General features: G+C 41.7%; 1 protein-coding gene and 1 long non-coding RNA gene across 3 annotated transcripts in view; both read left to right on the top strand.

Annotated features, from left to right (window-relative positions):
- The window catches only part of TMEM260 (transmembrane protein 260), an 82,521-nt gene extending 73,585 nt beyond the window's left edge, over positions 1–8,936 (top strand). The window contains exons 17-18 of one of the 2 annotated variants that reach the window (XM_006144863.3): positions 6,163–6,229; positions 8,321–8,936. In XM_006144863.3, the coding sequence (XP_006144925.1) occupies positions 6,163–6,185 (23 nt within the window). In that variant the 3' untranslated portion in view covers positions 6,186–6,229; positions 8,321–8,936. The remainder of the gene's footprint in view (positions 1–6,162; positions 6,230–8,320) is intronic. The other variant, XM_006144862.3, reaches the window with a different exon arrangement.
- A 571-nt stretch (positions 8,937–9,507) lies between these two features.
- LOC106734519 (uncharacterized) overlaps positions 9,508–12,500 on the top strand; it is a 5,019-nt gene continuing 2,026 nt past the window's right edge. The window contains exon 1 of the long non-coding RNA XR_001370114.2: positions 9,508–9,648. This is a non-coding gene — a long non-coding RNA (uncharacterized LOC106734519). The remainder of the gene's footprint in view (positions 9,649–12,500) is intronic.

The raw sequence follows: 12,500 nt of genomic DNA, 5'->3' as shown, positions 1-12,500 counted from the left end.
GTAGGATTTGGCTAGCACTCTCCTCACAGTGTCCCAGGAGTGCCCTAGGTTGGCAGGATGACAGGAATCCCATGAGGCCAACTTCTCAGTGGGAGCCAACAAAACTCCCTCCCCACATGCTGCAGTGCCCTGCTGCCTGGCACTGAGGCTGGCATTCCCTGGAGGGCCAGTGGAGAAGGGACTGTGGCCTTTAGGTTATCTAATAAGCCACTAAGGGTACTTGACTCCCTGACCCTGCCATTCCCTGATGCGGGTATGCTTGCTTCTTGGTATTTGGCTTCCTTTTTCCTTTTTTTTTTTTCCTTAAAAGGGACCAACGAACAAGCAAAAAAAGTTTTGTTTTATTACTCAAAATGCAGCCAAAATAGAAGAGAATCTAATACTAGTGTACTAGTTTGAAAGCTTCAAATAGAAATTGTGAGTTGTGATTTCTATGTGTATTCTTAGTGTTTTAGGATGATAAAACCATGATACTGAAATAAAGCCCATTTTGAGTACTAGGATTATTTTTTGATACTCTATTGTCTATCCTTAAGTCATCAGGGTAGGATATGAAGAAATTTTTTTTAATTTGTATTTAAAAAATTAAACATTGTGGGGATCAGCAATTAGCGTAATGGCTATGTCGCTGGACTCCCACATAGTCAACCGTGGTTCGAGTCCCGGACCCGGTGGCTTAAACTCACGTGGGGCGTGTGTGCGTGCATGCCCAAGATCCCGCGAGGAGAATGGAGGAGAAGGGATTGCAGCGTGACCACCCCTCCTGAGGGGTGAGTTCTCGCTTTCTATCTCTCTGTCTCTGTCTGGCAAGTGCACGTGCCCTCTAGCAAAAAAAACCTCTCCAAAATTAAAAAAGAAAATTAAACATTGTGAATCCATAATCATAGTTCTCCTCAATATCTTTCAGAAATTTTTGGATGTTAATGCTTTCAATATTCAGGGGAAAATATGAATACCAGAGGTTGAAAAAAGTGAATTCTGTTACAACAAATAGTTTGTTTTACTTTTAGTATATTTTATAAGTGCGCCAACATAGGATATTAATTAGAATTCTGTTCTAGCTGGCTCCAAGTCCTGTGTTTAGAAAACTATCCCAGCCCAGTAAGTTTTCACACTTTGTTCACCCTCAGACTTTGAAGAAGATGCAAAACCACTGTAAAGCTTATATTCATGAACAAATAAAAAATGCTGCCAGGGATTCTGGGAACATGTAAAGGCCAGGTCTTGGCCTAGCGTTGCAGAGTAAACAGGAGTGAACACTGTAGTAGTGATCAGACCCAGTGAAGACAGCATTGTCAGGGCCTTCTCCAGGCCCACTTGACTTGGATCAGCTGTATGGTATTTTTTTAAAAGCCCCAGGAACAGTACAGTGTGCTTACCTTGGTACAGGAAAAGAAACTACTGGAAACATTGCAAAAATGGGGATCCGAGGAGAAAAAAAAAATGTTCTTCAACAAAATAATACATACAGTGGAAACTGTATATACTGGAAAGATTAGTTCATGCCATATCAGGGGAGAAAAGGTAGTGGTGACAAGAAGGACAGGGAGTTCCAAAATTGTGAATGTAGCTAGCAATGAATTGACCAGTACATGGAGTTCTCTGGCTCTTCTCTGTAGATCCAAGGAGTGAGGTTAATTTGAGTAATACGGATATTTTAATGATGTTACAAAGTTGATGAGGTTGAGAAAGTTTCAAGATAAAGGTCAAAACCACAAAGTCAAATAATTGAGCCATATTCTTATTCCAGTGATCCAGCTCCACAGAGCAGCCAAGTAGTTTCGATCTTTCTCTCCAGAGTTGTCATTAGATGAAAGTAATGTTGTTGAGTTATGGTGTAATAAAAGATAAATATGTGGTCCAGCAGGTGGTGTAGTGGTTAAGATAATGGATCCCACATGACCAACAGGGCAATTCAAGTCCTGGACCCAATAGCTTAAAAAGCATACCAGGTACATGTGTGTGCATGCCCAAAATCCTGAGAGGAAAATGAAGAAGGCCATCCACTTGGAGGGTCATTTCTCACTTTCCCTCTCTCTCCATCTCTCTCTGTTTCTCTGGCAAGTGCACACATGCACCCTATAGCAAAATACTGAACAAGCAAATGAAAAAAAGATAAATAGAAATAAACACAATCTAAAGTTTAATCCTTTCATAAGTTTATTTAGAATTTGTTTTAATTCTGATGTAAGTAGTACTGGGGCAGAGGAGAGTATGTAAATGAAGTACAACTTCTATATTGGTAAATGCATCACGACATTATATGTGAAAAGTAAGTGGAGAATATGTTTTTTGGTGTTTTTTTTTTTTAAGCCATATCCATCTTCTATTTGGGAGTATTCTCTAGAGGGAGTTATTTTGTACCATAAACTTTTTTTTAAGACAGGGTCTTGGGGGACCAGCAGTTAGCGTAATGGCTATGTCGCTGGACTCCCATGTAGTCGACTGCGGTTCGAGTCCTGGACCCGGTGTCTTAAAACTCACGCTGGGTGTGTGGGCGCGCGTGCCCAAGATCCCCAGAGGAGAATGGAGGAGAAGGGATTGCGGTGTGGCCATCCCCCCGGGGGGTGATTTCTCGCTTTCTATTTCTCTGTTTCTCTCTGTCTGGCGTGCACATGCACCCTATAGCAAAAAATAATAATAATAATAAAAAAATTAAAACCCTCTCAAGACAGGGTCTTGGGACCAGCAGTTGGCATAATGGCTATGTCACTGGACTCCCATGTAGTCAACTGCAGTTCGAGTCCCAGACCCGGTGGCTTAAACTCATGCGCATGCCGGGGCACGTGTGCCTAAGATCCTGAGAGGAGAAGGGATTGTGGCATGGCTGTCCCCCCTGGGGGGGGGTGATTTCTTGTTTTCTGTCTCTCTGTCTTTCTGACAAGTACACGCACCCTATAGCAAAAACCTCTCCAAAAAAATAAAAACGATCTCACTATGTCACAGTCTTCCTGCCTCAGGCTCCCAAGATCACTGGGATTACAGAAGATATTGGAGATTTCTCTCATCAAAATGATACATTCCCCTTAGATGGTCAAACCTTTGGAAATATGTTAAATTAATATCTGTGGTTGTTACATGCAAAAGTGTGTATGATTAAAACCTAAAGGGAAAAACTACTTGGGAAATCAGACTGTCTTCTCAACTCTAAATTATGCTGTTATGGAATATAAATGGATCACTCATTGCCCTGGACCTTTGAGGGGCATCTAACACACAAGAATGCCCTGCGATGAATACTGTTCCTCTGACGAGGGATTAATACCCAGGATATACAAGGAACTCAAACAATTCAAGGCCAAAGAAAGCCTAGTGCCCCAATTAAAAAATAGGGAAGTGATCTGAATAAACAGTTCTCAAAAGGAGACATACAATTAGCCAACAAACATGGAAAAATGCTCAATATCATTTATCACTAGGGAAATGCAGTTTATCATCATGGTGAGATATCATCTCAGCATAGTTAGGATGGCTATTATCAAAATTACAAACAAAAAAAAAAGCAATTGCTGATAAAGATGTGGAGAAAGAGACATTTTTTACACTCCTGGTGGAATGTAAATTAGGATAGCCATTATGGAAAACATATGGGGTTCCTCAAAAACCTAAAACTAAAACTTTCTATAATACTACTAAGTATATATAAAAAGAAAGAAAATAGTATTTTGTTAAGCTTCCTGCACTCCCATGTTTACTCCAGCACTATTTGCAACAACCAAGATATGAAATCAGTCTAAATGTCCATCACCTGATAAATGGATGGAGAAAATGTGCTATCTCTATACAATGGAATACTATTCAGCCATTAATAAGAACAAAATCCTGTCATATGTTAAATGGACAAGCCTTGATATTATGTTAAGTGAAACAAGCCAGGCACAGAAAGAGGAGTAGCACATGTTTTTTCACATATGTGGACATTGAAAAACATGGCCTCACAGAGGTAGAGGGATGAAGAATGACTGCTAGAGGCTGAGAATGGAGGTGGAAGATAGAGGGAGGCTGATGAACAGAAATATAATTGCAGATAGACAGGAGAAACAATGTCTAGGTGTTACAAAATACAATGGCAACAACCTGTGTACATCAAAGTAACTAAAAGGGAAGGTTCTGAATGTCCCCCACATCCTGCCCACATTATGGAGATGCTAATCGTGCTGAAGGCATCATTACATATTGTATTCTTAGACTGTGAAATCACATTATGTCCCCACAAATATGTACAATTACTATGTTTCAATGAAAAAAATTTTAAAAGAATTTTTAGAAGAGAATTCTGTGGTATCCTGGTATGTCAAGGCTTCAACTAAAAAACTGTAATAGTGGGCCTATTGATGGTTTTACAAGAAGGCAAAAGATGAAGGACTAGAATCATCTTATAATGTCTTCCCTCAAAATAAGTTTTGAAAGTAAAAAGAAGACATTACCTAATTGTTTTATTAATCATAGTGCTTTTGAAAGCTAATATAAAAAAATCAGTGGGTCTTAGGACCAGCAGTTAGCATAATGGCTATGTCGCTGGACTCCCATGTAGTCGACCGTGGTTCGAGTCCTGGACCCGGTGACTTAAACTCACGCCGGATGCGTGTGCATGCATGCCCAAGATCCCGAGAGGAGAATGGAGGAGAAGGGATTGCGGCATGGCCATCCCCCCTGGGAGTGATTTCTCGCTTTCTGTCTCTTCTCTGTCTGTCTCTGTCTGGCGAGCGCACGCGCCCTATAGCAAAAAAATACTCTCCAAAAAAAAGAAAAAAAAATCAGTGGATCTTTTAAATTACTCTGGCAAAAGATACAGAATCTCTAAAGGGTGCTGTTAATAGGTGGAAGATTATCCATTTATCAAAAATCTAAGGTTCTTTGGATTGTACAGTCAAAAGTCAGTCTAAGGAGGCGAAAGGAAGTTTCAGAAAAAGTTTGCTTACAAGAGAATGAAAAAACAAAATTTAATATTCATACTATAAAACAGATAAAATTACTGATGGAGGGGACTTGTACTTAATGATTGTTTTCACCTAAGTTAGGGCATATGCATTCAATATGTGGACTAGTATTTACAGTTATGTTGTTCTTTCAATGATCAGAATTTTAACCTCTAACCTTTGTAATCACCTGTATTTACCTTGAGACAGTTCCTCAATGTGTTGGACCATGCCTAGAGTGATTGTCAAACCATGGGTCATGAACTCAATTTGCTAGGAATTGATCAGCTTTTTCTTTTTGCTTTGTCTTGTTTTGCTGCAGGGCACTTGCACTGGCAGAGAGAGAGAGAGAGAGACGTCACAGAGAGAGCACTCCCCCAGAGGTGGGCCATGCTGCAATCCCTTTTCCTGCATTCTCCTCTCAGGATTTTGTGCACACACATACCCATGCCTGAGTGATTTCCAAGCCACTGGGTCTAGGACTCGCCCAGTGCAGTCAAACACATGGGACCCAGCCACCTTAACCTCCATGCCACCTGCTGGCCCAACCACCTTTTCTGTAATGAGTAGAATTAAAAATATCATAATGCATCTGAAATACTGAGGGTAAGTACTGTTTCATGAAACTTTCAGTTTCATTTCACGTAAGTGTGCTTATGAATGGGTACATGTGTTTACAATATATATTCATATTATCTATATATGTATCTAGAGTTAGAGATACAACATGTTCATGCAAATCTATCAACGTGTGTACTGGCTCACAACAGCAAATATACTTCTCATTGGAGATCACAGTAGAAAAATAAATTTGAAAGCCACTGACTTATGAAAAATGAATGTCTAAAGGCTTAGTAAAGGACTATCTAGTATAACTATTGTAACTGTAGTCTAGCAAGTGAAGAAATGGAGGCCTGTACTAAATAAGTGACTTGATTAATGACCTACAGTTAGGTAGTGACAGAACTCGAACTAGAATCCACATTTTTACCCAGAATCTGTCCTATCTCCATCGCAGTTACGTGAAACCAGCTACCTTCCACCACCAATCTCTGACACATTTAAATCCTCAGGTAGTGCAGTCAAAATTAAAATTATGACAAACTTTTCTAGAGGGCAATGGTGTGAAAAATCAAGAACTATATTGTAGGAAATTGTTTAAAAGCTGTATACTGAGCTGCTGTTTCCTTCTCCAACCCTCTAAAATTTAACTTTCTCTCCTTTTTCTTTTCTACAAAACTAGTTGTACCCCTGGATTTTGACTGAGAATTTCCCAGTCTAGACTTAGGAATATATGCCCAAGTTAAAAGGTAATAAGAAAGAAGTGATTTTGAAATCCAGGAGTTTATTAACATAACTTATATTCCAGCTGAATCAGCTTCTGGACACTCCATTTGAAAAATGATGTACTAATTTATATACTCTAACCCCTCCTAAGCACAATCATATATGTCCCAACTCTACTGAAATTTTTTTGTAAAAGAATTATTTTATTTAACTTCATTTATTTATTTATTTTTAATTTGACCAGAAAGGGACAGAGTAAGAGAGAGAGAAACTGAGAAAGCAAGCCGCCCCATCAGCCATGTGGGAGTCCAGCACCCTTAACTGCCATGCCACCTGCTGGCCCCTGGAATGTTTCTTGAGTTCAGAATTATATTTAGCCTCCCAGAAACCGAGTCTGCATAGAGCTGGTTTTCATGATTGTTCTGTTTGGTTCATCACTTTATTTAAAATGTGAAGTGTCCAGAAGACAGAGACCTATTTGGAGACCTGTTTGAAGGCCTAAGAGTCTGCTTTCCTGATTTTGAAACGTACCAAGTCAGTGTGCAGACGACCATGATTTCTTACAGATTTGGCTCTTCCGTTTTATCTATGGTTTGCAAAATACAAATTATGGCAATGACAGCTATTATTATAACAATTTTGGTGGCATTTGTTATCCACCCAATTCTTTCAGTGGTTTGAAATCACCTAAATTTTCTTCACTTACTCTCAAAATTAGAAGGAGTTTGGCCCTTCATCTTTGCGAGGCAAATAAATTTGGTGCCTCTCAAGGAACAAAGACCTCTCATGGTGTAACTACACAAACCATGCCGTATGCACTTTGTGCATTTGGTAAAGACATAAAGATGAGGAGCCAGCAGGTGGCATAGTGGTTAAGGTACTGGACTCCAACATGGTCAACTGCAGTTCAAGTCCTAAACCCAGCAGCTTGAAACTCACTCTGGGCGCATGTGCGTGCATGCCCAAGATCCCAAGAGGAGAATGGAGGAGAAGGGATTGCGGTGTGACTGTACCCCCTGGGGGTGATTTCTCACTTTCTGTCCCTTTGTCTTTCTGGTGGACATGTGTGTTTACTATGAAAAAAAAAAAAAAAAAAAAAAAATCACCTGCTTCCCAGGGCTAGTATCTCATAGGACAATACATTTCCTTTTTTACTTGTCCCCTTATGGACAAATAAACAGCTAATTTAGATACCAGCAGATGCTGTAATGGTTGCGTTGCTGGACTCCCACAGAGCTGACCATAGTTCAAGTCCTGGACCCAAAGGCTTGAAACTGGGCACGTGTGTATATGCTGAAGGTCCCGAAAGGACAATGGAGGAGAAGGGATTGTGGCATGGCCATGATTTCTTGCTTTCTTTTTCTCTTTATCTCTACAGTGAGCTCACATGCCCTATAGCAAAAATTTCTCTTAAAAAGAAAAGCTAACTTAGAGTCTGGATCTGTTGATTACTGCAAGCTAGTTTGTACCTAGTAAACGTATGAACCTATACAAGAACTGAACAAAACTATGACTCAAGTTATTTTTGTTGTTGTTGTTTTTGTGGAGAGGTTTTTTCACTATAGGGCACATGCGCTCGCCAGACAGACAGAGAGAGACACAGAGACAGAAAGCGAGAAATCACCCCCCAGAGGGGATGGTCAGGCCGCAATCCTTTGTCCTCCATTCTCCTCTCGGGATCTTAGGCACGCACGCACACGCGCCCGGTGTGAGTTTTAAGCCACTGGGTCCAGGACACGAACCGCAGTCAACTACGTGGGAGTCCAGCGACATAGCCATTACGCTAACTGCTGGTTCCCGTATGACTCAAGTTTTAGAGCAATCCCATGAGATCCCAAAATAATTGCACTTACACAAGGGAGTCTTCAAAATGTTCATAGAAAATGTGTTATGAGAAAACTATGCACGAATTTCAAAACCTTCTGCCCCAAAATAACCTCACACTTTAAGTCCACTTTCCACAGATTTTTTTTTTTTGAGTTGTCATGTAAAATGGGATCTGCTTGAAATTTTGGTAACAGAGATTTCTGGGTTTGGGGGGTTTATTTATTTATGTTCTAGAGCACCTGGATTAAATAAATACCTTAACAAATACCTTCACCTCATCCCTTCAGGCTCCCAAACCCGTGTGCTGTCTCCTGCAAGAAGTCATTGTGACCTCCCACACTGAGGGACAGCTGTAATTCATATCGCCTGCATGAAGAAGCACACGCCGAGATGTGTGCCTGGTATGCTCACGCTGCCCCCCAAAGAGCAAAGAGCAGAGACCTAGTCCTTCTCACCCCCCCATTCATAACCTCAGGGTACAGCCACTCCAGAGACCACGGCCCCTTCTGGACTGGACCAGAAGCACAGTATCCGGTCGTGCTCAGACCGACGGCTAGCTCTGCCACCCACTAGCTGTAGGACTCAGAGCAACGTTTTAAACAGTTCTGTGTGTCTTCATTTCCTTTGCTGTAACGTAGGGATAAAATAGACTGTAGGATGAAACAGTTAATATTGTGAAATGCATGGAAGAGTAGTGCCTGGGACATGCCAGCTGCTCACAGTGTTAGCTGCTTTCATGAATGTCCGTGGAAACAGTTCTTGTCTGCTTTGTATTCCTTAGTAAAATAAGTATTTAAAGAATCCTAGTGCATTACTTCTTGTATGTTTAAAACGGTCCTCTGGGACCAGCAGGTGGTGTGGTGGTTAAGCACTGGACTTCCGCATGGCCAACGGCAGTTTGATTCCTGGACCTGGCAGCTTGCTTTCTACTTTTCCTCTCTCTGTCTGTCTCTGTTAAGTACATGTGCCCTATAGCAAGTACATAATAATAATAAATAAAATTAAAATAAATCATTCTTTTTAAAAAATTAAATAGTCTTCACTTAATATGCATATGGAAATTTAATTTTACATATTTTATTGCTAGAGGGTGTGTGTCCATCTGAAAATGTAAATAATTAAATTTAAATTATAATAATCATGAATAACATCATCTAAGTTATAGCGATAATTGGCAATTATAAGAGAATAATTGTAAAGCACTGGGCAGATGAAGAAATGAAATCAGACCCATCGATAAGGGAAACGTGTCTCAGTCTGCACATGCACATACATACAAGTAAACCCATGTGGTCACAGTTTATTCATGTGACCCATTACCGTGACATCATTCTCTTCTTTTACTGGCTTCTTCAAACAACGGCCCATCCAGAACAAGTCTTCAACATTATTACTGTTTGCTTCTTCTTCCCAAACTTAGATTTTCGCCATTTACACATTTTATTTTATTTTATTTTCACCCAGATAGTGGAGACTCTGTTGGTCACAGGAACCTCCAAAAGAACAGTCTTTTTCCAGTGCAGCTTCTCCTGGCACGTAGGGGACTGACATGGGACAGCAGGAAGCTCAGAGACCTGAGCCCAAGGCCACGACTGGGTTTTCCAAACCTCCTGAGGTATGAGTCACAGATTTCTAAATGGAGATGAGCAGAATGCGCGAGTCTATTTTGTAAATGAGTATTCTATTCACTCACTTATTTTTTTAAGAATTATTTTATTTTATTCATCATTATATTTTTTAATTTGATGAGAGAGAGAGAGAGGGAAGGTGAGAAAGCAGGCCACCAGGTCTGGGACTTGAACCACGGTAGGCCATGTGGGAATCCAGCACGCCTTAACCACCATATCACCTACCGGCCCTCATTCACTTATTTTATTTATTTGATCAATATGTATCTTTGAGCTCCTGCATTAAATAAGAACTAGGCTTCCAGAAGGACACCAGACAAGCGCCCTATTCCCTATAGATCTTCCATTCTAGAATGGGAGACAGCCAATGTGCAAACCTGAACACATCCAAGGATTCTTTTTCACCACTATGTTTCATCCAACCGAGGAAATCAAACCTGGTTTCTTATTGTTGAAACGATTGCTTGAGACCCAGCCACTGTGGCACAGTGGGAATGCTATTCCCTGCAAGGCTAAAGGCCACATACTCAGTGCACAGGTGGGCGCCCAGAATCCTGAGAAGCTGGAGGACCAGGAGAAGGGAGTCATGGTGTGAGGACACTCTGTCAGGGGCTCTTTTCTCTCTCTCGTGTGTATACGTGCACATGCATTCTTCATCATTAAAAAAATGCTGCTTGAGAAATATTTACCATGACCCTTTCAACACAAATAAGCAAGTCTCCCAGAGTTGAGGTGTCTACATCTCATGCTTGGGCTATCTGGAGTCCTACTGAATCCACAAAGGGCTGCCTGGACCCATGAGATGGTCCTTGTCCTCACACCTTCTTTTTTTTTTTTTTTCTTTTTTTGGAGAGGTTTTTGCTATAGGGCACATGCGCTCGCCAGAAAGACAGAGAGAGACATAGAGACAGAAAACGAGAAGTCACCCCCCAGGGGAGATGGCCACGCCGCAATCCCTTCTCCTCCGTTCTCCTCTTGGGATCTTGGGCACACATGTACACGTGCCCAGTGTGAATTTAAACCACCAGGTCCAGGACTCGAACCGTAATTGACTACATGGGAACTCAGCAACACAGCCATTACGCTAACTGCTGGTCCTCTCACACTTTCATTTTGATGCATGTCCCAACCAGCATCCAAACCACTCTGTCCTGGACCAGCCAGTGGCGTGGTGGTTAAGGCAGCTGGATCCCACATGATTGACTGCACAGTTCGAGTCTTAGAACTGGCAGCTTGAAATGCTGGGTACATGTGCATGTGTGCCCAAAATCCTCAAAGGAGAATGGAGGGGAAGAGATTACAACATAGCCATCCCCCCGCCCCGCCAGGAGGTGTTTTCTCTCTTTCTTCCTCTCTCTCTGTTTCTCTCTCTCTCTTTTTTCTCCCTCTCTCTTCTCTCTCTCTCTCTTTCCAGTTAGTGCATGCACCCTATAGCAAATTTTAAAAAGAAAACACTCTGCCCTCCTTGGCTACCTCTATCCTTCTGCCCATCTCAACAGCACTAGATTAAAACACTAGTACTAAGTATAGCAGAGAAATACTCCCACTTCTGTCTCAGCACAGTAACAGAGAACGGAGGCAGCCAGCAGGAGAAGCCTGTCACCGCCTGTAGGCTGGATGCTGACTCTTCTTGGAGCCACCACTCGGATTCCTAGAGGGGCAGTGATTTCATCTGGGCCCCGGCACGTACCCTGCCTAGCTCTGTCACCAGGACAGCAGGTCCTGCTTCCACAGAGCACTGAGGAGGAACCAGGGCTCACGTAGTATTGCTCCCCAAAACATACCACCTCGTTTTAATCATGAGAGGTCATGTATGACCACCCAGAGAGAGCCTACCAGACACGGACTGGTACTCGTCAAATGTTTCAAGGTCACAAAAGACAAGGGAAGATATGAGAGGGTGTCACAAATTTAAGGACACTAAAGAGACATGACAGCTACATGCAATGCAGAATCCTAGGTTGGATCTGGAACAGAAAAAAGACAGTAGAAACGTCGGTGAGTTAGTCTGCGGTGCAGTTAATAGTATTACGCTCTTAGTTTCTTGGTTTTGATAATTATACTACAGTTATATAAGGTATTAAAGTAGGTGAGACTGAGTGAAGGGTAGACAGGAACTTTCTGCACTATTTTTATAACCTTTCTAGAATTCGAAAATCATTTCATATTAAAGGACTCCTTTGCTTCCCTCCTTTTCATTCTTTGTTGGCTGCTTTAAGGTGAACAATAGGTAGGGCAGTGGTCTTTATTTCTTGGGTGCACAAGTGATCAAAGAGACAAGAGTGAAGGCCAAAGACTGCAGGCCTGCCACCCGCCTGGCCATTAGGGCTGGTGGTCCATGTTGGCCCTGGGCCTGATCCCCCCACCACAGTAACTGTCCAGTGAGACCTGGTGTGACTGGGCATCTCCAAGGGACCTGGAGCTCTGTTTCCGGCACCTTGGGAGGCTCAGGGAGGCCTGTGGGATTAAATTCCCCTCAAAGCCTCTGGACTCACACCCAGCATGAAGACAGCAGGCTCTAGTCTCGGATTATTCCTCTGGACCGGGTTTCTCTCTTCAGGCAGCCACTACGGGAGAAGAGAGAGTAGAGGCGAAGCACCCTTAATACCCTAATTCTTTCAAACGATGATTCAGGTTTTTGTAGCTTCATTAGCATTTGTAGATAAAAATAATTTTAAGTGGCATTATGCTAAGTAATTATTCTTACAAGATGTGAAATTAAACACATTTTACTCAGCATGAAATTATTCCTGCCACGTACTGAGTTTGGTGACAGCTTGAGAGTTTGGACAGTGGGTGTAAGAAGAGAAGAAGAGATCTATGTATTAAAAAAAAAAAA

Source organism: Tupaia chinensis, unplaced genomic scaffold (assembly GCF_000334495.1).
Source record: "Tupaia chinensis unplaced genomic scaffold, TupChi_1.0 Scaffold000133_1, whole genome shotgun sequence".
Lineage (NCBI taxonomy): Eukaryota > Metazoa > Chordata > Mammalia > Scandentia > Tupaiidae > Tupaia > Tupaia belangeri.
The sequence above is the reverse complement of the archived record's forward strand: the minus strand, read 5'-3'. Positions and strand labels throughout refer to the sequence as shown.